Genomic DNA, 26,105 nt, shown 5'->3' with positions numbered 1-26,105 from the left:
AACCAATGGATGATGCCATAGAGGCTACATCCATTATATTAACAGTTTATGGTTTTTAGGTACACGAGGGCTTGAAGCTTAGACTTTTCATTAAAGAGCCAGATCATTTCTTATGTCAGTGGTTCATCAGCAAAATTTCCTGTCGTGTGTAGTGATGGGATATTAATGCAGTTATTGATTTTTCATCAGTCACATTCTTTATTGATTTCCTTATGAATTCTATCAATAATCTGTGTAGAAAAAAGAAGGCCCACACAGGTTTTCATTGTCAATGCAACTGTCATATTATCGCTGAGTCTGAACACAGTGTAGAGACAGAGTAGAAAAAATGTGATCAAAACATTACAGCATCACTGTTGTTATTTTTTTTTTATGAAATGAAGCCAACACTTTGGAATGTTTCTTCCTCTCCACCAGGACTCCTTGTTGTTGCAAGTTTCCAGCAGTGTAGAGGCTTGAGTTTGACATCATTTTTTTTGCAACAGGCAAATTTGAACAGCTTCGTAGTTGAGATTTAACAACTCAACTGTTTTGCTTCGTCTTTAGATTTTTGGAGATCTTCTTTCAACTTTATGTGACAATTCATGAACATACCTACAGATTCTCAGAGTCATTTAGTTGTAATTGAACTATTCACTCAACCTATGCAGCATAGATTGAGTGAATTGAATATGTAGTGCATTGCCACATAGATAAACATCTACAATCAAAGGATTGTTTGTAGATTGAACTGTTGAACTCAACTAATAAGCTGAACTAATGTTACTACTTCTCTATAAACTATCTGCAGGAGGACTGTCTAAATAAAGTGTTACCAGACTTAAACTTCTGGAATAAAATTGCTAACTCTATAAGTTGTGTCTGTAAGGGAAGTTGGCCTAAAACATCTCTAAACTATGATTTTAGAAAAGTGAAGTGCACTGTAAATACTTAAAGGAAGTGGAACAGGTGGCTGGATCTCTTGGGTTTGGTGAATTAGAGCCTCATCCTGGTGTAGATCTTCATGACTGCTGTCAGACCTGCAGGCGGGGCCTCAGGCATATGAGCCCTCAGTGCACAGATGATTGCAGATGGGATTGAAAAATGAGAAGCAAAAAAAAAAAAAACATGTTTGGGGAGGTTGGATGACTACAAGAAACTTTGCTATAGGGACAGAAATATAGATGTATCTTGCTCTCTTAAGACTCCCCCACCTGACAGATTATTGTGCTCATTCATTACAAAGCAGCTAACAATGTCCCTAGCTATTAAAGCATTAGCTCAAGTATAGTTACATCTCTCTCTTTTATGGACCCATTGTTCCTGGGAGCCATGATAAAAGTGATGTGCCTTGAAAATGGTTTCCTCTCCTCTCCTCTGTCTGCTCGGGAGGTCTTACCCTACTTTAGAGAATGCTAATTCAGTCTGACCACTAAGCGGGAGTCTGGGCTGCGTGGTTGAACCGTCTCTGTGTTCCCCAGGCCTGGCATCGCCAGCGGCAGATCAGCTGCACTGATAGGAGAGGGAAACCAGGGCAACCTCCAACCCAACCCGCCAATCACAATGCTCGCTCGCGCTCTCGTCGCTGCAGCCGTTGACAAATGACCCCATCCACCCACCCCCCACCCTAACCACCACATACAGTCGCAGGTGCATGTGAAACTTGTGTCAGGGCACCTGTTTGTGTGTGTGTGTGTGTGTGTGTGTGTGTGTGTGTGTGTGTGTGTGTGTGTGTGTGTGTGAGAAACTGGATGAGTGTGCACCACCTTGCATTTCATTTTGTAACTGGGTTTATGGGAGGAAAGAAAGTGGCTTATGTCAGAAGTAGATTTTGTGTCCATACATGTAGAAGCATATTTTTCTGTTAGCAGTGTGAGAATCCTCACGCAGGAAATCACAGGGACCACCTTCACACACGCGCAAAGGGCGTTTTTTTAAATTCACTCACCCAGTAACTAAAAATGAGCTTCTTCTCTACTGCACGGAGAGAAATTCACCATCAGAGAGAGCACATTAAACTGCTCTTCAAGCCCACAGTGCACACAGACACACATACACACACACACACATGCTTACACAGTCATCCCAGAAAAAACACCAAGGTTACATAATGCAGAGTAATACCTCAACAGTCCACGTTCACAAACAGCCAACCACAGCTCCTATCACCGTTACAGGACTCATATCTGAACTGTTGTTATGGAGCTGCGCAAAGTGGCAATAAAAAGTTCATTTATTGGGTTGTTGATGTTGTAACGCTGCCACAGCGGGGTAAGAAGAGATGCTTGGGTCCACGTTTGTATTTCATTCTTTGTCAGCTGCTACCACTGCAGGCTAGTGAGAGGTTAAGACACACATGAGTCCTTGAGGAAATGTGGAAATAAATGCAGGAGAAATCACACAAGAAAACAACACGGAGCTCAGAGACAAGGGACCAGTCATCTCTCTGGTGGTGACAGTAGACATATGGCCCCATCCGTCCCCCGACTAACACCTGAGATCATCGCTCACACGATATAGAAATGGTGCATTGAGACTACATTTATTTATTTAGACAACAAACCAAATCTGTCATTGAGGTGTTTTAATCGCGACGAGGCAGACGTGGCGTCCGTCCCGTTATTTTTTCATAAATCTGAAAAACATTTCAGATCTCCCCACCCACCCATGCTGCTGAACTCTGGGTGTGGAGCAATAACAGTGGCCTCAGTGTCAGTCTGGATTCCACTGTGTTTTGGGGAAAATTCCTCTTCGCTCCTAACAGTCATGTTATGGAAGCCAAGTGCAATTTGTGCCAAAATGCGAGTACGTAAAGATTCAGGGGAAGACAAATCCTTCTTTGTATTCTCCACAGAGAGAGAAAAACAAAATAGATAGGTGGAAGCTTTTTGACATCTCTTAATTTCCAAGTGTAAACAATTCAATTCAATCTTGAGAACAAATGCAATTAGGAGCAAGAATTTGCTTAAGCTGCTTTCTCTTCCCCGAGGTATGGGTAAGTGTTAGTGGATGGTCTTAAATCACGCTCAGCACATACCAAAAGAGATGATTCCTGTCGGAGGAAGGAAATATAGAAGGAGAAATCAGGAAACCAAGGAAACAACTGGAACTGAAGCATTGGGTTAATGAAAGGTTGATATTTTAATCTCTGTGCATATTTGTGAAGATTAGCTGCCATGCAGGACTGTTCAAGGCTGCAGCCCCACTCCTCTCTGCCTTGTGATCTGTGTATGGATGTATGGATGTGTGTGACTGCATGTGTGTGTGTTCCTAAAGTGATGTGGGGAGCGGTGAGGGGTTCTTGGCACAGCTCAGTAGTCTTGTGACAGGAGATCAGGAGTTTGTTCTCATGGGGATCCAGAAACAGGTACCTTCTTCCTCCCTAGGCATTGTATTTCTTTGCCTGGAAAATACATTTTTACACACCAGAATTTTAACGAACAAAGACAGTAGTGCCATGTTACAAATCAGTGTTTCTCCAAAGCTTTTCATCATGTTGCATATGGGCGGCCAACCTAGTACCTGCTAGTATGTGTACTTACCATATTTCTGATCTAGACATTAAGGAAGTTTTACGGTGTGCCGAATTATCCACAGAGGTCTCTTCCTCTCCAAAACAAACTGTCCCAGTGATACAAACTAGCAAAAACACTCACTAAAGCAGTTTTATGTTAAAATAAGTGTTTTTCCAACGTTGTTTGGCATATCAGAGCTAGCCCAGCATCTGCTGAAGTGTGCTCACCTATTTTCCTATTAACTTAAAATCAAGACATACAGGAGGTTTTTACTGGTAGATGAATTAAAAGCATAGATTTCTTCCTCTCCAAAACAAACAGGCAGGCTGATTAAAATCGCTGAAAACACTGAATAGAGCAGTTTCACGTAAAAAATCTGTGTTTTTCTGATTCTTTAAGGTTCATAGCATAGGGGCTTCTAATTACAGTGGCTGGTGCAAAAACAAAAATGTCTCTACCTATCTCTTATTCTCAGGTGAGAAAAAAAAGAAAACATATATATATATATATATATATATATATATATATATATATACATATATATATATATATATATACACATCCCCTAAATCTTACATACTGGACCTTTAAGAATAAAGATTTTTTCCTCATGGCTCACTGACTTCATAAAGCAGAAGCAGAAGGGGAATCACTGTGTTTATGACAGCAGCGTTGGTTAAATATTAATATGCGAGTGCCTGGCTGTACGTGGGATTAATGCATGCATCATCCTGTCGGACAGTTTTTCACACCTGTATGTGAGGGTTGCTACTATGCGACAGAGCCATCTAGCAAAACCAGCTCTTAGACAATGCATATATTCAACATTTTCTCACCTTTTTTTATCATCCCTTCTACCTCACACAAACAGTTGATATGTGTAAAAACCCATGTGAGCCAAACAGATGCACATTTGCTTGTTGTGTTTGCCTAAAATATTTATACAAGTACATTTGTTGCACTGTATATCATAAATCCACAGTTTTTTTAGTCTGCCTGTAAATTACTCCTGAATATATAAAAACCTTGACACATGCCATTAAGGGGAAGGTATCACCCAGTCTGTCAAACATAAACTGATGACAAACACACAATAACCACCAAATGACTCTTACATGCCCAGGAAGAGCAGTCAATGAAACAAAATGGCTCCCTTTGCTCAGTCATTGCTGGCAATTTGGCCGAGGTTTCCTTGGCAACACAAACTTGGTTTCTCACTGAGGACAAGGAGAGATGCTGCTGCTATAACGCAGCCGCAACAACACTCACATCCAACAGCAATGGCCTTGATTTTGTTTTCTCATCAATTCTCCCCTCAGGTGTGATTTTAGTAATGCAGAGCAGTGTATTCAGATTGCATGGATATAAGGTGTCAGATGAGAACCAAAAATCTGAAATGCTTCTACACTGATATTGAGGTAGTCAACATTTTTGTCTTTTTTTCCATCAAATGACTAATATCTCTAGCAGAGCACTCAAAACTTCAAATGAAAGGCCCTGAAATGAGTGTTTTTTCTAAAGAGGATAATATGATTTGACTTTAATGTTATCATTACATCTTGCTTTTTTTGGGGGGGGCTGTTTTTGTGATGTGATAGTGCAGCCTCAGAGACTAACTGCCAGGATGTTGTTGAGGAAATTGTGCTATTTGACTGGTTCACTGGCTCAGAATAATTTTCATGCTGAGCTGAAAGGACCAGAGGTGTATCAGGGTCATCTAATCTTATATCCCATTATACAAGATGTTAAGACATGATAACTCTGATATCAATTTGGTTACACATTATCGAACATCATTAAGGAAATATATCTTGTATCTGTCAAAGAAAAACCATCTATATCAGTGCGTTTTCCTAAAAAAAAGTAATGCACTTGCAAGTTTGTACATATCCTTCGTAATCATGAGCCAGTTATTGTTGCATGACCCATGTATTTGCAAAAAACACTGGACTTTCACCCAAATTGAAAGGATTAAAGGTTCTGTATGCAACAGTCAGAGTATTAATATAGCAGCAAACCAGAGCAGAGAATGAAGTCATGTTACCACTGTGTGAGCGGTAATCTGAGCTTCTCTGTTCTTTGTTGTGGTGTTAGTCCCTGTCAGTGTAATCCATTGGCTTTCTAATTGCCCTGCAGTGTGCTCATATAGAGGTTATGGTGTTGTCGCAGAAGCATAAAGCCCACCCTTCAATTAGCTCTGTCAGCACTGTTGCTGTTGTTAGTACTGTTTGCATTGTTAGCACCGTTAGTTGCTGGCCACCAGCTAACGCACCCATGTTGAGAGCAGTGTCCAGTAAATCCTGGCTCAGACTCTGAATCACAAATATGCTCTGAATGCGTGTAGTTTGTAGTATTTAGGGATATGTATTGCCAGAAGTGGAATACAAATAATCATAACTGTATTTTCATTTATTTATAATCACCGGAAAGTAAGATACATTGTGTTTTTCTTACCTTAGAATGAGACATATATATCTACACACAGAGCAGGTCCTTTCTGCGGTCAGCCATGTTGTTCTACAATAGTCCAGAATGGACAAATCAAACACTGGCTCTATATGGAGCTATTTGCGTTTTTGTGTATTTGCATCAGCCACTGTAGATCTTTTACACACTTGGCAAATGCTAGAAGTTTTAGTCTGCAGCCTCACTGCTAGATGCCACTAAATTCTACACACTAGACCTTTAACTACCCTCATAGGTTACAGAAATTCTCCTACATCTGAAGCCAAATAAACCATTTAAGAACCCAGTGGATTCTTAAAAAATGCCTCATAACACAGCTGCTAACGGGGCAGCTTTTCTTAGCTTGTGAAAATTTGACGTTTTGGATATATTTCAGTATTTGCAACTTCCAGTCTGTTGTAATATGTGTCATTCCTGTGTGTTCTCTTAGTTTTTATAGGACTTATGGAGGAAACCTGTCTTTATTAATGGAACATGATAGAATCAGAAATGTACTAGATTATAAATATGTCTTCCTCTTGGGTTACTTCTGCACAGTCTTATCAAACACGCAGAGGCCTTCTCGTGCATGTCTTCCTGCCTTTCTTTATCTCACTGTGCGTGCATATTAAATGTTGGGTTTTTTGTTAGTAAGCAAATCATGATTTCATCATCCATTTAATCCAGACCTGTGCAGCAGTCTGGCAGCTCAGCTATGCTATTAAAAATGGATGTAAAGGCACATGTTTCTTGTTGCTTTGTCCTCTGGTATCAGATAAGATGTGCTCTTTACATGGTCAGGCACAAATGACCTTTGCTGGTGCCTTTCAGTTCAAGTCCTCCAGTCAGCCTCCATTTCAAACAGGCCACTGCTTATCAGTAACCTATTACTTCTTGCCCTGGCTGCCTTAGCAAACATTGGCTGAGGCATTTGCCACAACTATGTACACACTTTCAAATACAGCGAACACAAACACAGATATCCGAAACATCCACTGAAGCACACAGTCTCACAGCGCTTTGTCTTTAAAAGTTATCTTGGACAACGTTGCACATTTTGTTTTCAGCTGGCACTGTTATAAGGAGCTCTGTTTATGTAATTTGCGATAGAATGTCATCCAGCTCTCCAAAACAGATACCACAGCTATATTTTTTTTGTCCTACTGATTTTTAGACAGGTTGTCTCTTGAATAAGGAAACCAAAAAATTAGATGTGTCATTTGAGCTACAATGGCTACTTTCTCCAGAGTTATATGTGTGTGTGTGTGTGTGTGTGTGTGTCTGTGTCTGTGTCTGTGTCTGTGTCTGTGTCTGTGTGTCTGTGCTTCTGCGTGTGGGTGTCTATTCTCCCCAGGCCAGTCGGGGTAATGTGATTGTGTTTAATGCGCTCTTTACATACCCTTGAGCAAAACACGTCCATGCTGTTATTGACTGGCTTGTTTGGAACAATAAATAATGCAAATCACATTTACCTGCCGTAGAAAGTACGAATGGAATGAGAATTCTTGGGTGCCTTTAGGGACTGTTCTGCTCAGCTGAGTTTCATATAGGTCTTGGTAGGGCTGAACAATATAAAGAAATTGTGCACAATTTTACAATAATGATGTCGCTTGTAATAAATATAAAGTATACCTAGTTTTGCATTTCTGCTGTTTCACTATATTGCTCAATTAAAACAATTTGCTTGTTGAATAAAATTTCCAGCATTCTTTTATTGAACAACTCAAAAACAAAAGCAACCAATATAAGTGCAGTTTTTTACTGATACTTTTAACTAACTCAAATAAATCCCTGAATGCAATATTGCAGTCTTTTGCGGTGTGCTGATAATGCAAGTTGAAATCACAATGAAGAATAAAAAAAAACGACATATTTTTTAGTTCCAGGTCTTGGCGTTGCTTTGAACAACCATTTTCAATTAAAGGGACACTTTGCAGATTTTTCGATCAGCTTTGCATTATAACAGTGAGGGCAGTCCATGAAAATGAACTTTGGTAAACTCCCTCCATCTAACCAGGGCCCAGATCTCCCTACTCATCTCCCAGCTCAAGTCTGCCAAATAATGCGAAATCGCTGGCTCTACAGCAGTTAATTTCACTACAGATTGAACTTCCACACTTTTGCACGCCTGCCACCATGGACACAGAGTATAGAAGCGGATCAAGAGAAAGACACACCCCTCTCTCTCAAACACAGACTGAACCTAGATCAAACTCTAAAACTAGGCAGCGCTGAGCAAATTTAAACCAATATTCTGTCACTGTATTGCCTATGTCTTGCCTAAAATGTCTTCAGAAACATATTTTTGCTCACCATTTAACTGTAATACAAGATCATTTGTCACCAGCTGGTCCCCATAGTTAGCCTTTCACTAGCTATAAAGTGTTAGCTTAAAAGTTAGGTGGTTAAGGTTAGGATTAGGGTATGGATAAGGGTTTCTTGTAACTTAAATCATGTCTTCAGGTATAATTAATAATGTCAATACATAAAGTTGATTATTTACACTTTTGGCCCTTCCTCTGGTCATGCTGTACATATTTTCAAAAGTATTTGTGTATTCCTACTGCATAGATAGCGCAGTTTTATGGAAATACCATCTTTCCAGCAAAGAAATGCTTTTTTAAGCTCTTTGTTAGTTGTCTTTTAATATAACATAAGTCATACCCTGTTATTTATATTTTTTCAAAAAATCATCAACAAACTTTTAACCCCTCCTTTCGTCCTTTAGGTGGTGTTGGTATTGCAGCCACTCAGCTGTGCAAAACAGTGAAGGACGTGACTGTATTCGGCACAGCATCTGCCAGCAAGCACGAGACCATCACCCAGGGCGGAGTCACGCATCCCATCGACTATCGCACCAAGGACTATGTGGAGGAGGTCCGCAAGATCAGTCCGAAAGGTGAGAAACTTGTCATGTGCGCTGGGATAAGTGCTCTAAATTTGGAGATGTTTGTGCAGAGACCGTAAAAAATGAACCAGGTTAAACTGTCTGTAATGAAGGTTTACATCAGTATGTATGTTCATCACTGAGATGGATTCATAAAGCAAATAGACCGGCTCTATATATTCCCACCAGCACAAAGCAATACTGTGTGACTGCAGCTTTTGTTGATCAGTGTTGAACAAACTGCAGACAGCGAGATGATGTATTTTCATACACTGTGGGTTTTTTTTCCTGACACAGTTCTCAGCAGAGTTGGCTGCCATGTACACTAGACTGACAGCATGTAGGGAGTCATTTTTCCTCCCGAACAAACTCATTTTACTAAGCAGTGACTGTTTGGATTCTCATCGCCATCAATAATGTATCCGCAGTGTTTTATTGAGATGTGGACTTGCTGAGAAAAACGTTGCTTTTCAGCAAAATGAAACAATGTCCAGTTCCTGTTTTTTTTTTTCTTCTTTTTTTTTTGTGGTCGCCCACCGCTGTGTTCCTAGCAGGATGGAGACTGTTATTATGCTGGAGGCTCATTTTGTAGTCCCCTCTCCAACCCGCCTCTGTTCTCTGTAGCATGTAGCGAGACAGAGAGACATTACAGAGACAGATAGGATGAGAGCGAGAGCTGACACTTTAGACAGAATGTATCTAATTAGAAGATCGGATCAATGTGCAGCCCTGCTCGCTACCTTTCCCTCTGTCTTTGGCTCTCTGTCAATTCATCTGTGCTGTGGTCAAGGCGGAGTCCTGCTGTGCGCCTCCAACAATCAATAGAACCAGGGTTTAATGGAGCAAGGAGGGGTAGCCCAATTTGAGGAGTCCCCTCTGGCACAAAGGAGCATCATTAAGTCTGAGCCTACATGGCCAGACAATAATAAGCTACAGAGAAACCTTCATAGTTAGGTTGCCGTTCTTTACCATCTGCTCAGAGGTTGGATTGTTATTCCCTCCACTTAGGAATGGAATGACGGAGAAAAATTTTATCCCTCTTGTCTTATCAGTGACAAGAATGAGAAAACATAAAACAAGCAGGATCTCACCACGCTCTCCTCCGCTCCTCTCTTGGCATACATATGGGTTCCTCTTCGTGTAAACATGGCACAACTTGGCTACACTCGCTACTCCTAGTGAACTCTGGCATGCGGAGGGGGGCTGCTGAGGAGACTTGGCAGGCTGCTCTCGCTGAATTCACACCAGTGATAACCGGGCCCTTCTTCTCTCTGCTGCTACAGGGATGGACATAATACTGGACCCTCTCGGAGGATCGGACACCCATAAGGCCTACAACCTGCTGAAGCCAATGGGCAAACTTATCACCTATGGTAAGTAGTAAAAACCAGAGTGTAGACCAGTTAGTTTAAGTTTAGAGCCAAGTTTGGAGCAGCTTTATCGGAATCCTAAGTGATCCAACACATGCCGAGTCCAGGAGTTAATGCAATTACATTTGGTTAAAATGGTCAAACGGCAAGTATGCTCGCCAATTTCAGTGATCCCCACAGTTTTCCACACAAAATAAGCACATTCAGAACCATTTTATGAGCCAAAGTCAAATAAAAATGAAACCTCTACAAGCAAACGTCTTGTAACTGCTGTGGATAAGTCTCACGCAGAGTTTGCCCCCAGGCTGCATACATCTCTCCAACCAAGCTTCTCCAAATTTGAATTTTTAAACTTACCAGAACATCTTATGTAATGCCTGAAACCAAATATGTGGTTTGTTAAGCTTGGTTGCTGCACTGCACAGCATGGTAGGAAGCACACGTTATGTTTTACTGGTATACTACACAAGATTTTCCTTAAAAACAGAATCGTACCAAAGTAATCCCTCTCAGTCATCACTGATGACCCACTGGAGGTGTGGTGATGTATTTACCTGCAGAGACCCCGCTCTCTGTCTGGATTTTCTTATTTTCTTCTGAGAGCTCTGACACACCACGTAGGTAGAGTACATACGTGCAGGTTCGCTATTGGCTATAGTCTTTGCAATGTGTTCAATTGCAGCTTCTCGGCTGAGACATAGGCGACATGAGGCGAGCAACAGTTGGCCTTCATCGCCTCTAGTATTTTGATGTCATTTTGGTGTGTCAGGGCTTTTATTTTCCTGAGCACAGTGTGCAGGTGAGGCAAGAACTTTATAAAAGACCAGCAACCAGGCCGTAAAAAGCATGCATGCAAGAGGAAGATACAGAAATTGCAAACACAGTGCCGGGAATAAAAATGCAAATAAAGTGAACAAACTGTTAACAAACAGTTACCAACAATTCCTGCATAGTATACCTTTAAGTTAACTTCATAACTAGCTACCTTCACAAGATAGCAGCTGACAGATGATGAACGCAGTATTTCTAAACTCGTTTTTTTGTCTTACTGATGCTCCTTAGCTATATATTATTATATGTTATGAAAATATGTCACCATTTTTTTAAAGCTTACTTGTTATTTTTAAATGTTAATCCACATTATTGCAAAAAATCATAAAATTTTGGAAAAAAAATTGTAAAAGCAACAAATTCAGTCTTCCTGGATTTCTTCTTTTAAAAGAAACTCCCACAAGATCTTAGAGTGTAACTGCTGAGCAAATTGTACTACAGTACATGAAATGGTCGTGGGTTTCCACACACACAGAATAAAGCTGCTTCCTGGTGGGCAGTGTGACCTCTCTGTAGAAGTCCATGTCCTCAGTGTGCCGTGTGTCATCTGTGGGAAGGCCTTTTACGCTCACTCTGTGGCGATGCCAATCTGGAACAAGCATGCATGCAACAGTGGGCGGGGTCGGCATCCATGAAGAACAGGGCCTTTCCTTTGCATGCTTGACAAAAACCCACTACCCAGCATGGTATCCCCCCCACCTCCACCCTCGCCCATTCACCCTCTCTCAACCCCAGGTCCACCCCACCCTCCCGCTCCCTCCATGCCGGTTGCTTCTCTTCCAGCTTATCAAAAGTATGCATGGCGGAACAATGGGCGTTTTATCCACACGAAACCTGGAATGTGTCTAAATGTAGCAGGCTGGGTCCCTCTCTTCCCTCAGAGCATGCTTTGTGTCCCCCGTTTTCCCCAGAGAGACACACAGAGACAGTGAGAGTATTGGAGCGTATGTGACTGCAGAAAGAGGGGATAGGGCAGGGATGTGGTGACAGTGAGCTGAAGTGCTACAGAGGTTTTCAGGGTGGAAGGTGTAGGTGAGTGTGTGAGAGAGGCAATGATGTAAACTAAAATAACCAGTAGAGGCAAATAAGGGGACCAAATATTGTTTTGACATGGTTGATTGATTCTCTTATTGTTATCAATAATTATTTGACCCATAAAATAATATAAACTTGAAAAGGATTAGAAATCACCAAAGCCCAAGATTTTAGTGCCTGTTCAAGGCAGAAATATCTCCCAGTTCTGCTGGCTTGCAGTTCTGTATAACGGATACAGTCGCAGAATGGGGGAAAAGAGTTGTCTCACCTTTCAGCCAGCACCTTTACACTGTTACAGTAGGTAGAAACAGTGCTGAAATGGTGTCTGGAAAGACTGGAAAGCCAGTAGGACGGGACCATGGACAGAACATGTTATGCTTGCATCCCACCACAGGACATTTAATAAGCAGCAAGTACTAGTTAGGGACTAAGTGAAAGAAGAAGACCTTGATTAGAAATTGTTGAGATTGAGATAGAGATTGTTATTGACATGTGTTACATGTCATGCCTCTTTGGAATCCACGATGCCGGCATGCTGTCTGAAATCACACTGGTGTGGCATGATGTTGCCGTTCTTTGGTTCTGTGTAAAAATGCGAAGGTGGCACAAAGAGGGGACTTTTTCCCCAAACCAACAGTAAAAGAAACAAACAGCAATTTTATTTAAAATGATATAAAACAGAGAAAGTGGCCAATTTCCAAATTTGAGGGACAGAAACCACCAAATGTTTGGCATTTTTTTCTTGATAAATACCTTAAAATAATAATTTATTATCGAAATTTGGTTATTTTTTGCCAATTAAAAACACGAGTTTGTTTCAGTGCAAAAAAGGAGGATTGATACTTAGGTGAGGGCAAAGTGGGAACTAAAGAGGAAAAGGGAGAATGTGGGAGTGGAGACATTATTGGATTAAAAAAGAACCAGACTAATAAACAATTCATTGTCAGTAAATCAGTTACAGTCACAGTCAGGGATTTAGAAATGTACCTAAGTTATACATGCACTGTGTTTCTTAGACTTTATCTCCCACAGACTATAGATTGAGCTTCTTCCTCTCCTCCTCCTTCTCCTTCAGGTGCAGCCAACATGCTTGCAGGCCAGAAGAAGAACCTGCTCGCCGTGGCCAAGAACTGGTACCATCAGTTCTCCATCCACACGCTCAGCCTGATCCAGGGGAATAAGTCGGTGTGTGGCTTCCACCTGGGCTACCTGGACGGGGAGATGGAGCTCATCAGCCAGGCCATGAACACCATCCTGGATCTCTACAAGGAGGGCAAGGTCAAGCCCCGCATTGACTCCACTTGGCACCTGGAGCAGGTTTGTGTCTAACTGTGGTTGCCTTTACACCAGAAATTAAACTCTATTAGAATAAAAATATATATAGCATGAAAGAAAATATTCTAATCGTCCACCATATTTACAACTGATGCAGCTATTTTTCCGGCTACATATGTCAATTAAAACATGTCTTTGACCTTTTATGTTACTATTTGAACAGCAGATTTTTAATATATTTTTGGCTGAATCCACACACAGAGATGTATTGCATGTAAAGAAGCTCTACATGACATTAAGAACATTAATATGGCAGAAAATAATTATTTGCTATATGAAGATATAGTGAAGTAATGGAGTCTTGAGCAGAGAAGGAAGTTGTGCTCCGTCAGTGTGTATTGTAAGCGGAGCTTCTCTTTCTGTTGTTGTGGTACATGGTTCAGCCGTGCGTGCATGTTAGTGCACTTGAGTCCCATGTGTGTATCCCCCTGGCTAGTTCGTTATTGCTGCTCAGCACTGTGCTTTTATGGTGGTCACTGCTCTTATTAGGATGGTGTCATTGCAGGAGCATAGCAGCTTTGTTTTCCTTCTTGTTAACACTGTTGGCACTATTGCCATTCACGGGCTGATCATGAAACAATGGGTCCCTGGGCACAGACATGCAAAAGGCCCCACCACCTCTCCTATGTGGAAAACAAGAAACACAGACTTTTTGGTGGTTTTTGCATTTCTTTGTAGTCCTTATGCATCTTTTTGTGTCTCTTTGTGTATATTTTGTGTTTCCATGTGGTTGTTTTGTGTCTCTCTGTACTAGTTTGGGTCCCTTTTTGTATTATTTTGTGTCTTGTTGAGGTAATGGTTCCAAAGTTACTGGAGAAACTAAATTTGGTGCAGAGTTATTCACAGCCAACATGGGCATCTGGTCAAGGATGGAGACACTTGAAATTCTTTCAGATATTTATTTCTCCATAAATACTCTGAGGTACTGAATGTGGTTTTGATTAAATCACAGACACTACACACAAAACCATCCAAGTCAAAAAAGACCAAGAAGCCACACTTAACACAAATTGTGAACAACTTAACGTCCCTCTAATGTGATGGCTCTAGCTGGGACAGAAACACAATTAGCCAATCGCAGAAGATGATGTTGGAAATACTGTTTCAGTTCTTAGAGGTGACTGCACATATCTACAGCTATAGGGCATTTTCAATATCAATTTTGTGCCTTTTTGCTTTTGTTTTTTTTTGTTGTTGTTTTGCTTTTCAGTCATATTTGTCTCCTTGTGGTTGCTTTGTCCATTTTTGTAGTTATTTTGTGTTTTTTTGTATTCTCTTATATTTTTCCCTTGTTAGCACGGTTCACACTGTTCTTTCTGTTAGCATGGTTCGGTTAGCTACTAGCCTCCTGCTCAGCATCCTCCATGTTGAGAGCCATGTGCAGACAATCTTTGAAGCATTGATTTACCCTGAGTATCACACAATGCTTGTATGTGGATTTCAGATCCATTCATACCTGGTTGTTAGTGACCTAATGCATCCCTGTGCACCAGGGTCTGGATGTCCAGATGATTCACTGTGACACGAGTGCATTTGCACCTGAACTACATCCCATTTTTACACTATGTGCTCACAGCCGAGTCCCCCAGAATTCATGTGAATTCCAGGTGCGTTTTTGCAGCTCGATCTGCAGGAGCTGGGTGTGGCTCTTCGATTCAATAAGGCTCAACAATCAACAGGCGAAGTTTGTCCACAAGAAGCGCCGTGTCTCCTCAAGCATAACTCACTCAGCCAGACAGAGTCAGATTGTTGCTGATAAAATTAACACTGCTGACAGATATGAATAGAGAGAGTGTGAAAAACACCAAGAGAAAGAGGGAGTCAGAGGCTGACATCTTCTGTTGTCGGAGTTGGAGCTGGTCAGTATTTTGGCCTGAGTTACCGCGGCCAGAGAGAAACACCCGCTGTCTTTCTCCGCCATCTGACGCTCTTTCTCTGCCTCTCCATCTGTCTGCTCTTTATATCGGACTCTTTCTCTCTGTCTTTAGGTTATTGACTCCCTCTCTGTCTCTCTCCATCACGCTGTATTCTCTCCTTCTCCCTCCTCACAGTGTATCTTTTTTTGCTTTCTCTCTTGTTGCTATGGTGACATCCTTTAGTCAGTGTGTGCGTCTGTCTTAGGGAGGGGCCCTGATGTATGAGAAAGAGACATGGAAGGAGCATGGAAAAACAGAGGAGAAGACAAGATATATCGTAGAGCTGTTGGGCGATAGTCAATCATATAACTGTTTGATTATTACAAGCTGAATACAAATGCCACGCCCTGACCCCATCCATCACAGCCCTTCGTCCATCCTCCGCCACCCTTCGTTTTTGCTCCAGTAATCAATGAACATGCACAGACAATAGTTGGAAATCAGCATTATCTCTCCCTTCCATGGTTTCTTGTGGTTCATTATCTACATCTGCACTGATATCCAGTAGGATAACGGTCATGTCATCAGCCACAAATAGCACACTCCAGTCCACAATGCCTGGGAGTCAAAGAGGTCGACACATCTTCGAGAGTGAAGGGTGGAAGTGGGTGGAGTCGTCAAAAGAGCCTCTTACTGTGACTTTCATTCACATTGAAGATGATTCTAATAATTCCCTGACTCACCCCTCCCTCCCTTTCGAGGCACGTTTCTCATTCGAAGGACACCAGTTGCTCCCTTCGTTCCCCCCACTCGCCTCCACTCTGAACTCCCACACTCCCCCTCTTTCCCATGTGTCTGAGTCGTCAGGGCCACGTTTCAGCCAGGCTTTACGTTGCTAGGAGATGGCCCTGTTGCCGTGGCATTGGTCGTTAGGTGGTCTGCCTTCCTCGCACGAAGAGGGTGATTGGAGGAAGGAGGGAGGGTGAAGCGGTGGAGGCAGGAACAGACAGTGGACAGAGCTCGGTGGTCAAGATTAGGGTGGGGTCGGTCTGGCTGGGATTCTCCTCTTGTCATTGTGATTGACAGTCAGTTGGATCAAGTTGGTCGATCCACCATGGGATCAGGGTTTGACTGATTAGCTGTCAAAACACGAGTGTCTGTCCCCAGAAGCAGGATGATAGGTTAACTTTATTAAATTCAGCTTTTATATCTCAATCCAAACATATTACGATTCAACAGAGGAGAGCTTTGATCTGGCCATAAAGATCAAGCCTGACCCCACATGAACCTGTACAGTTTCTTTGTGAGCACAGCCAAAGCCCAAGCCCAAACCATGGCAGGAATTTTGTGTCCCAGCTCGATTAGAAACCGGAATTTCAGCGGTAAAAAGAAAAAAAATTATATCCAAACACTTTTCGCAAGCAAAAGTGGGAGTCTTTCTGAGCGTTAACAGACATTTATGACACAATCTCCAACACGTGTCTTCTTCTACTGCATGTTCAGCACAATCACATGCCTTATATCCTAAAAAGAGATTGTATAACATTTCTCTTGATTAATGAGTGGCAGTAGTCAAGATGGGTTGATGGCAACACAGCCTATACATTATTTACATCATTACACAGACTGAAAGATCTATATTTTAAAAAATTGGAACAAGCCCGATCCGATTCCGATTTTCAAGCCTAGATTTCGGCATGTAGGCCATTTCCATCTCGTTTTTTGATATCAGAGTGGCCACATTTGGACAAGGGGTCGGAGCTTTGGAGGAGCATGCGGTGGATCTGTCTCGTAGACTGTGGTGTAGGGGTCGACATATTATTGGCCTGGCCAGATGCTGAGGCAGATATTTGGCATTTTTCAGATTATCTGTATCTGCATTTTATTTTAATGATTGCAGATAAAATTAATTCAATAAAAAGTGCAAAGAAAGTGTCGGCATAGGAGGAACTTTTGTTTTGTAAAACCCCAGGGACCTGAGTTTGATATACTCCAAATTCTAAATATTGACAGAAAGATTTTCATTTTTGCTGTAAAGTCCTAACAGTTCTAAACATCAGTTATTGGTCTCAGTAATTACTAATAATCAGTAACGGTATCGGCCCTGAAAAACTAATATCGATCGACCCTTACTGTGGTGACGCGCTGCAGACAGCCCGTCACTCAAGCAGCCCTTAATTGTAAATTAAAATGTAAACTGATGAGTTATAAAACATTTGTTATGAATGTTGAAATTAGCTTTAGAGACCAAAAACTGTCTTCTGCACCAGGCTGTAAGTATTTTTTATTTCTACTGTAAAGTCTCGAATTTTACATGGGGATCTATGGAGATTGACAGACTTCTGGAATCAGTCTCAAGTGGCCATTAGAGGAACTGCATCATTTGTTGGGACTTCCGACTTGGCTTTTTTTTTTCAGCTTCTGAGGTTGCTGCTTGACAGAGAATCAATCTCAGTTTTAAACAAATACATGCTGTAGTATGCATATTTAAAGGACAGGTTCACCAATTCTAGTGTCCAAGTCTATCTTGAAACAACACTCACACGTCTAAGTGTCCAGTTGCAAATTTGTCTGTAATTGTTCCTCCTGTCCCTTATAAAAGCAATTTTTACATCAGGGGGACAAAATGAGCAGTCCGCAATTACTTTGATGCTTTAATACTCTACTCTACGCTAATACTTTTATGTTTCTAGTGCAAAACTCTTTTGAGCCAAATTCCTTTTCTGTTTCCCGAGACATTGTTTCCTGTCTGACTTGAAATAGAGGGATAATAACATAAATACCGGATTTTGTACTAAAAAAATTGTAACTTTGTAGGAAAGCCACTTGATATCTGTAACGCAGATGCTGAGGCCACATATTTTTGTCAGCTAAATGTTATTATGCATTTCTTAGCTGAACAAGGACTATGGATTTTGTGACCCAACACTTGCACTTGAATCACATTATGAAAAGATCTCTTTACAGCCGGTATAAAGAGGAGGAACATGCACAACCACCAAAAGCTCTTGCATTGTACATGTGGGCATGTGAGTGTTGCTTTACGGCAGACTTGGAAAAAAATGTGAACCTGCCCTTTAATAATGAGACATAACTCTATCTGAAAGCAGAGGTTCATTCATTCATTGACTTGTAGTGGCTCACAACTAAATTTTAGACAAATTACGACATAAGAATTCACATTACTGCCAATATTAAACTCAAGCACCTCCTGGAACTGACACTCAGACAAAACCAGGATTGAACCAAGATCTAAGATCCAACTTTACACTCCATCGTCCACTTGCCAGGAACTCCACCTCAACTGCCATCCTTTGTGTCCTTAACTCAAAATGCAAGATTATACACACATTTTAATGTCGAGATTATATGATTTTCTAATCAAAATAAATGTGTTGCTCGATAACGTTTGGATAGTAAATAGAATGATCACTTTTGTCTCTCTGCCTGTATTTCTTGCCTACATCATAAACATTTTGCTATATTTATACTTAATAAAGCCTAGTATTGAAAGCATGTGTTTTCAGTACGTTCTCCCCTCATTTATTTGGTTATCCTTTTTTATTTGCTTCTTGCTGCTGCAACAATTTCATTTCCCCTCAAAGATTATTACAGTCTCATCTAAACAAATGCTGTTTCTCATATACTGCATATTAAAGTTATATTTGAGCCTGTACAATTTGTTCTAGTCTCTGGCTTCAAAATAAAAGATTAGAGGCAGAGAATGCAATCGGCTCACTGTGGAAATGTGTCGGTGGAGGAGAAACTGGCTACTACTGCGTACTCTCAATAGATTTTTCTCAATGACAGGTGTATTTTAAATCTCCCCTGCCCTCCTTTCACCCTCCACTCTTTCATTTCGCCTTATGTAACCGTCTTCTGTCCCTCCTCCAGGTGGGCGATGCCATGAGAAAGATGCAGGAGAGGAACAACATCGGCAAAGTGATCCTCAACACGGAGCCAATGCCTGAGGAGGAGAAGAAGGAGGAGCCCAAGAAGGAGGACAAGAAAGAGGACAAGAAGAAGGAGGACAAGAAGAAGGAGGACAAGAAGAAGGACGATGGCAAGAAGGAGGAGAAGAAGGACGACAAGAAGAAGGAGGAGGCCAAGAAGGAGGAGAAGAAGGAGGACAAGAAGGAGGAGGAGAAGAAAGAGGAGCCCAAGAAGGAGGAGAAGTGAGAGGGAGGGATGGATAGTCAAGCAGACCAGCATGGAGTTTGTGTCCTGGGAGCAGGGGGTGGGGTGTGGGGAAGGATGGAGATGGGGTGGGAGGGTGGTGCGGTGTAAGCACGGATTGGAGGGAGTTAGAAGGGTAGATTACAAAAATTATCACACCACTGTCGATCGTTCATCTCTTTCACCTCCCCTCCGCCTCACTCTCTTGGGTCCACAATGACAGCGATTACTCAGGCCTGGCTCCGCCCACCCCCGTCCCAGCTCGTTTTCTTGCGTTTATCACTAAAAGCTAAAAAATCCAATCATTTGTAACACCTAAAATTTATCGCTCCGCCTTGCAAGATCAAGATTTTACTATTGGGAATGAGACAAGAGAGCCATGGAGGATTGTGGGTACGGTCCAGGCCTGGGGGCAAATTACTGTTTCCTTGACAACCGTAATCCCTGCTCGCACTCCCGGCCCCACCTCGACCCCCGTGCCCCTCCGCACCTCAACTCCCACTGTGCTAAATTGTTCTGCTCTGACTTCCACCTGCCACCTCCTCTTCCCCCTCACTGTGCTGAGTCCCCCACACCCCCTCCACCACCACCTCCCACACCACCACCACCCCGCCACCCCCCAATCCATCCACAGGCCGGACCCACAGACAGGCACAAAGACAGGCAGATAAACGGAGAACCACACCCACCCACACGTTGCTCTCTTAGTGTCCAACGCTTAGTTATGTCACAGAGGATGAGTCAGAGAAGCCTGTGATTGGCTGATTCACCTCCCCGGAGATATTTGCATCATGGTTTTGATCATGATGTTTGGCGGCTCAGACAATAAAATGCTACAAGGCCTAAGTTCGGTAATCATATATGTGGCCATAGCTTCGATTGATCTTGTCTCCATCAGTGGGTGAGGGAAGCAGCTCTGCCATGCATGCGTTCCCACCAAAATCCAGTTAATATAGTGGCTGCACTCGCCTGAATATGAATTCCCCTCATAATGAGCCTTTCTGTGCAGCGCTGAATAGGGAGGCAGAAATCATTGCTCAGCTTCCCTCTCCTTAGTTACAGATTTTTCTAGCTGACCAACTGTTGGCAAGAAGTGCACGGTGCCAATTAAGAGAGAATTTGTTTCTGTTCAAACAAGCCACAAACACACACACACAAACACACTCTGATGAAAGAGGCACTGTCATGCTGAGACAGTGAAGCGTCTGAAATGAAAGTTAAAAAGGTGAATATCGGTCCCTTTTTTCGCCACCTCAGGATCGGGCGGCGTCCTTCCTCCCCTGATCCTCCTCGAGGCATTCCATGGCATTCTGCTCCTTTCACAGCGACCGCTCGCCTGTCGATCAGCCTGACCTGAGAGAGGAGAATTCAATTCAAGCTGGCATCCATACTTCGCCTCCCCTGCTTGTCTCCACTCTACTCTCTCTCTCTCTCTCTCTCTCTCTCTCTCTCTCTCTCTCTCTCTTTCCCTCCTCTTTCCATTTCCCTCTCTATGGTCGGCATAGCAACAGGCGTCAGGCTCGTCAGAGAAGGCACTGTGGTCTGTTTCTCTGACTCCCTCTCCCTGTGTCTCCCTATTCTGCCTCCCTAACTCTATATTTGCCAAAAGTCGGTGCCGTCGACCAGTATTCCAACAGGTGTAAAATGTATTAAGGATTTCAGATGATAAAAATGAGGAGCTGAGGTTTGATAGTATTAGAAACAGTTTGTTCAAACCAGCTTAAAGGGGAATTTATGTATTTTTCAACCTGGACACTATTTCCTCATGTTTCTGAGTCTGAGTGAGTAATCGGAAAACAGTTTTTAAAACTGGTCTACTATTGAGAGAAAACAGGCTGCAGTGTAACAACTTGGGCATTTGCGCATTGTTAATATACGTCCACTAAAAGTGCTTGTTTTTGCCACTGACAAGCTTAGATTGTTATTCTAAGTGTCTGACAGCATTATGGAAAGGATCCCTACAGAGAAAGATCTCTATTTAACCAGACACAGGCTCAAAATCACTATTGCCAAACTTAACAAACTCTGTTTAAATAAAGCATAATTTTAAGTGTGTATAGAGCCAACATATTTTAACATCCAGCTGGATAAATTTAGGATTTATTTCAACAAACCAGAGTTGGTGATTTTTGGAACAAAGAAAAGACACACCCAGATGACTTTTGTGAGTTTTATATTGTTTCTGTCAACTTTGAATGACAGAACAATTTTACAATGATATAATTTGTTTATTTAAATGGAGTTTGGTGAGTTTGGTGACGGCAGTTTTGGGGCTGTTTCTGGTTTCATGAGCAAAAAAAGGTAACGCCTGCACACTCACTCCATGCCACACACTGTTTCAGGTTTAACAAAAAAGGTCTATGTCTGTAGGGATCCTTTTCATGATGTCGCCAGACACTTAGAATAACAACATGAGCCTGCAGTGACAAAACAAGCACTTTTAGTGGTTGTAAGTTGATGATGCACAATTGCCCCAAGTGGTTACATTGCAGCCTGTTTCACAGTCTTGATTACAGCTGGACCAAGTTCAAAAAATGTTTTGTCATATTAGTCACTCAGACACAAAAACACAAGAAAATAGGGTTCAGGTTGAAAAATACAGAAGTTACCCTTTAAATCAAGTACTGATGTGTGCAATTAGCAGTGTGCTGACTAAAACAGAGCACCGCTCCCCCTGATGGCCAGCTCGAGCTGTGTCTCACTGGTTTAATTTCATTAGTTAAGTAAAGTTAAACTAAATCATCATAAAGTCCTTGGTGGACTCTAAATATTTTATGCAGGAGGATATCAACTTTAAACCTTAGTCATTTATCTACCTGCCTGTCTGCCCGTCTGTGAGCCCGGCCTCAGTGTTGAGACTCAGATGGTGACTAGTGACTTTGTAAAAAACACAAAACAAAAATGTTTGAAAAAAAAAAAGAAAAAAGTTGTTGTGTTAGCATGAGTGGCCTCCCTCATGTGCTGTGTGTGGTGTGCCATTGTGTGTGAAGATGTGTGTGTCCTCAGGTCGTTTGTCAGGTTTTAAAAGCACCCACCCCACCCTCCCTTAGCCACCCCCTCCCACCTCATACTTCTCTGCTACAGTGTGATGTAGCTCCCACCCAACCTTACCTTCTTACTCGATCTCCCCCTCCCTGTCTGATAAGAGGCCTGTGTTATGAGGACAGTTGGTATTAGTATTTTTGCACTCTGCTCGCTGATCTTAATGCACTTACAGGCATGGCGGTTGCACTCCAGTCCCACGCAGGCTTTGATTCTGCTCCAGGTTTGCAGCCTGTTTCCCATCATCTGCTCCCAGTGCATCTGCTGAAGCTCACTGAAAGCACAGGTGGCACAAACACACACACTCATGTAAAGGTCCCCTCATTTTCAGCTCGCCAGTCCCTGCCCAGCCAACTTCTCCTGGGTGGCAGCTAAAATCAAAGCATTCATCCATCCTTGACTGTGGGAAGGAAAATGTGGAGCAGGGGCGGAGTGGACTGGGGCTGGAGTGCGACGGCCACGCTGGTGTGGGGAGTGACTGTGTCCTGTCAGCCTCTGGTTAGTGTTCTGTTCTAATCTGCTGGGCTCCCTTTGTGAACCTGTGGACGGTGCTTCTGTTCCGAGTGCCATGTGAGAAACAAACGCTTCGGTTTAAAAAAAAGAAGAAAAAAAAGGATGTTTTACTTAATATGTTATTTTAATTTACCTTTATATTTCCGTTTGTTTGTCTGTTTTGTTATCCAAGGGTTTAAAGTTCAAAGCTCATACTATATTGTGTGGGGACCTGCCAACCTGCACTCCTTTTAAATGTGATGTTCTGTTGGTCCGAACCATGTGTGCCAAATTGTATGTATATTCCTTCTGTCAATGCTTTGAATATTAACAGTGCATAAAAAAAAATATGAAGACAATTCTGTTTTTGGATGCGTTTCCATCAACCTTGAAAAAAAAACAAAAGTCACAGTGTGTCAAGATTTGTATCCCAAATGCTCATGGGTGCTGACAGGATTCTTGCTGCAGTTTACAAAAAGGTTTAACACAATTTGTAGTTTTCGATTGGTTGCAGTCTTGCTCAAGCCTAGGCCTGCACTGTGCCTCTCTCCTTGCACACAGCTTACCTCAATCCGAGGCACCTCCCTCTGTATTTATATCCTTTTCACTGTGCGTTACCAGCTCTCACATCATGTCAACCGCTACAGGTTGAAGTGTTTACAACCATAATATTAGTATCACAGTGAAAAGGAAGTGGACATAGGGTGCATTTAAGGTTCAAAACTCCACCAAAAGACATATAGATTCACAGCAAATTTCCTCCAAGTCCAAAGCTCCATGGTTTTCCTCTCTATGGATTTCTGTTCCTTTCAGTTTGTTTCCAAATGGCTTGTATTGCAAGTGAGGGAGCAGATGTTTTCACACAGCTGTGCAGGGATGCCAATACTGTAACACAGCTGCAGAAAACCCCCAGCTTACTGGCTGATCTTAGCTCAGCTCCGGCCTGCCCCAGACACAACATTTCCGCTTCACAGCTGATCTCAGTTCGCTCAAGGATTGTTAGAGACGTTCCTCTTTTCCTGTGCTGCATCGCAGAGCGCCTTGGCCGGTGTAACAGTCACAGTCCAAAATTCCTCTCCGTATCGCCCCCTCTCCTCTTCACTCTCCATACTCATTCACAGCAAATAAAACATTAGTTTGACATCTGGAATTTGAAATTGCATGCATTCACTGGCATGTGGAAAAGTGATTATGATCTTTTTCTTTCTTTCAACATTTTCCCCCTCGGTTCTTTTGAGCTCAGATGCCTTTGAGATGAACTCAATCAGTTGGGCGGGTGGCCTGAGAGCGCTTCCACCATGGTGAAGCTGCAGAGTAATGTCATCTTGAAATGGTTTCCCAGTCATTCCAGACACTTATGCAAGAGTACTTAGCAACTCAGAGACGCACAGGAGAAAAAAAAACAGTGTTTCAAAGTTAAAATAAAATTTTCTGAACATTTGCAGTTCTAGATTTGATATGACTGATTAACACTCGTAGTTTTAGGATTAAAAAAAAATGCACTAAGACAATGAGTTTCCGATAGCTACTCTTCTGTCTGTCTCGGCTTGTGTAGCTGAAGTCCCTCACAGGCACCCACCGTTCAGCTTTGAGGTGAATTTCTTTGTTTTTTATGGTTTCTCAGGTCATTCCAAAAGCAGTTTTCTTCATGTAAGAAACCATTCAATTTTCACTAACACACGTTCTTTCACCGTGTTCACTGCACAAACTGTCACGCCATCCATGTTCGATGTAAGCTTTAGTATTCCGAGTCAAAATGTGAGGCTCTGTCAAGTGTTCACTCATCCACACTGAGAACCCAAACATCTGCCTGCAGCTATTGTTTTGTTTTTTCAACGCAGCAACATTGCAGAGATGCTACGGAGGTACAACCTGGCTGGGCTTGTCATGTACAGTACTAGGATGCATGTTTAGTCGACCAGAAAATAAGGCATGTGTTTATGTACAGCTCACCGTCTCTTTTCACGATAGTTTAGTAGTCGTGTAGTGGCGTGGTGTGAGGGAGAATGCCCTTCCAGTCGTATCAAGTTGCCAACTGAAGCCAATCCACTGCCCCCCCTGTGCCGCCTGACTCCCCATCCTCACCTGCAGCATGGGCACTGTCATGGCCAGCTGGTTCATTCATGATACAACTTAACCTATCTCTGGGAATGTTTTAGAAATCCATCCCACCGCACACCTCCTGTTAGAGTTCAGACACCACTGGTAATTTTCTACAAGGCATACCCAACAGGTTGATTTCTAAGCTAGTTCTCCTCTCTGTCCTAACTTGTGTTGTTTTGTTTTAATTTTTTCCCTGGTTGCAAACACTCTTCTTGTCTCGACTTTGTTTTTTAAACCCTTTGAATTGATGCTGCTTCTGTGCTTGACTCTGGGTTTACTGCGTGGTGCCATGTTGTCCACATGGCCTCTAGAGCTTGTAACGCTTCAGTGTGTAATGTTACCATATGCCTTACATGTTTTCCAGGACTAATAAAAAAAGCATAACAAAACGTGTCAGGGGATGTGTTTTTTTTATTTATTTTTTATTAATTTAAAAAAAAAGACTCAAGCACAGATTTTTATAAAGCAAATAATTTTACTCAACCAATTTTGTACAAATATCTTCCTGTTTTTCCTAAATTAGATGTTCCTTATAACCACACTGGATGGTACCAAATGTATATCTATACAGTACCATGCCTTTATGCATTTTCTTTAAAAAACAAAATCAATTTGAAGTGAGAAAAAGTTCAGGAATAGAGATAATGGTCACATTTGTCATTTACATGCAGTTTGAAAAAAATACAGCTTGAACCATCTATCTTAACTTCTTCAGATACCCGTCCATTGCAATGGACATAACTTTTATAGCATGTCTAGATCACTGCCATCTGACTCGATCTGACGCCACACAAATGCCCAGACTTATTTGATTGGGTGTCTATAGGCCAATCACAGTGTTCCACATCATCTAAAGTGGACGGCAGCAGAGCCATGTTCAATTTTTGAACATGCAAGGCTGACTGTGAGGAAAGGAGGAGGCATAAGGTATGTTTCAGTCTATAAATCATACTTTTAAAGTACATATTTTGTGTTTAAACTGTGTTTAAAGTTCTATAAGAAGTTACTTGGAAAAGTAAAAATCATGAAAGAATCGGAG

At 42.0% G+C, this 26,105-nt stretch overlaps 1 protein-coding gene across 1 annotated transcript in view; it reads left to right on the top strand.

Moving 5' to 3' along the window:
* The window catches only part of vat1 (vesicle amine transport 1), a 40,780-nt gene extending 15,318 nt beyond the window's left edge, over positions 1-25,462 (top strand). Inside the window, exons 3-6 of the mRNA XM_042505357.2 lie at positions 8,668-8,838; positions 10,110-10,199; positions 13,138-13,379; positions 19,148-25,462. Coding sequence (XP_042361291.1) covers positions 8,668-8,838; positions 10,110-10,199; positions 13,138-13,379; positions 19,148-19,432 — 788 coding nt within the window. The 3' untranslated portion in view covers positions 19,433-25,462. The remainder of the gene's footprint in view (positions 1-8,667; positions 8,839-10,109; positions 10,200-13,137; positions 13,380-19,147) is intronic.
* The last annotated feature ends 643 nt before the right edge of the window (positions 25,463-26,105 follow it).

The sequence above is a fragment of the Plectropomus leopardus genome, chromosome 18, assembly GCF_026936395.1.
Source record: "Plectropomus leopardus strain MGB_pleo_1.0 chromosome 18, ASM2693639v1, whole genome shotgun sequence".
Lineage (NCBI taxonomy): Eukaryota > Metazoa > Chordata > Actinopteri > Perciformes > Serranidae > Plectropomus > Plectropomus leopardus.
Note: the sequence above shows the minus strand (reverse complement) of the source record. Positions and strands in the feature narration are given on the sequence as shown.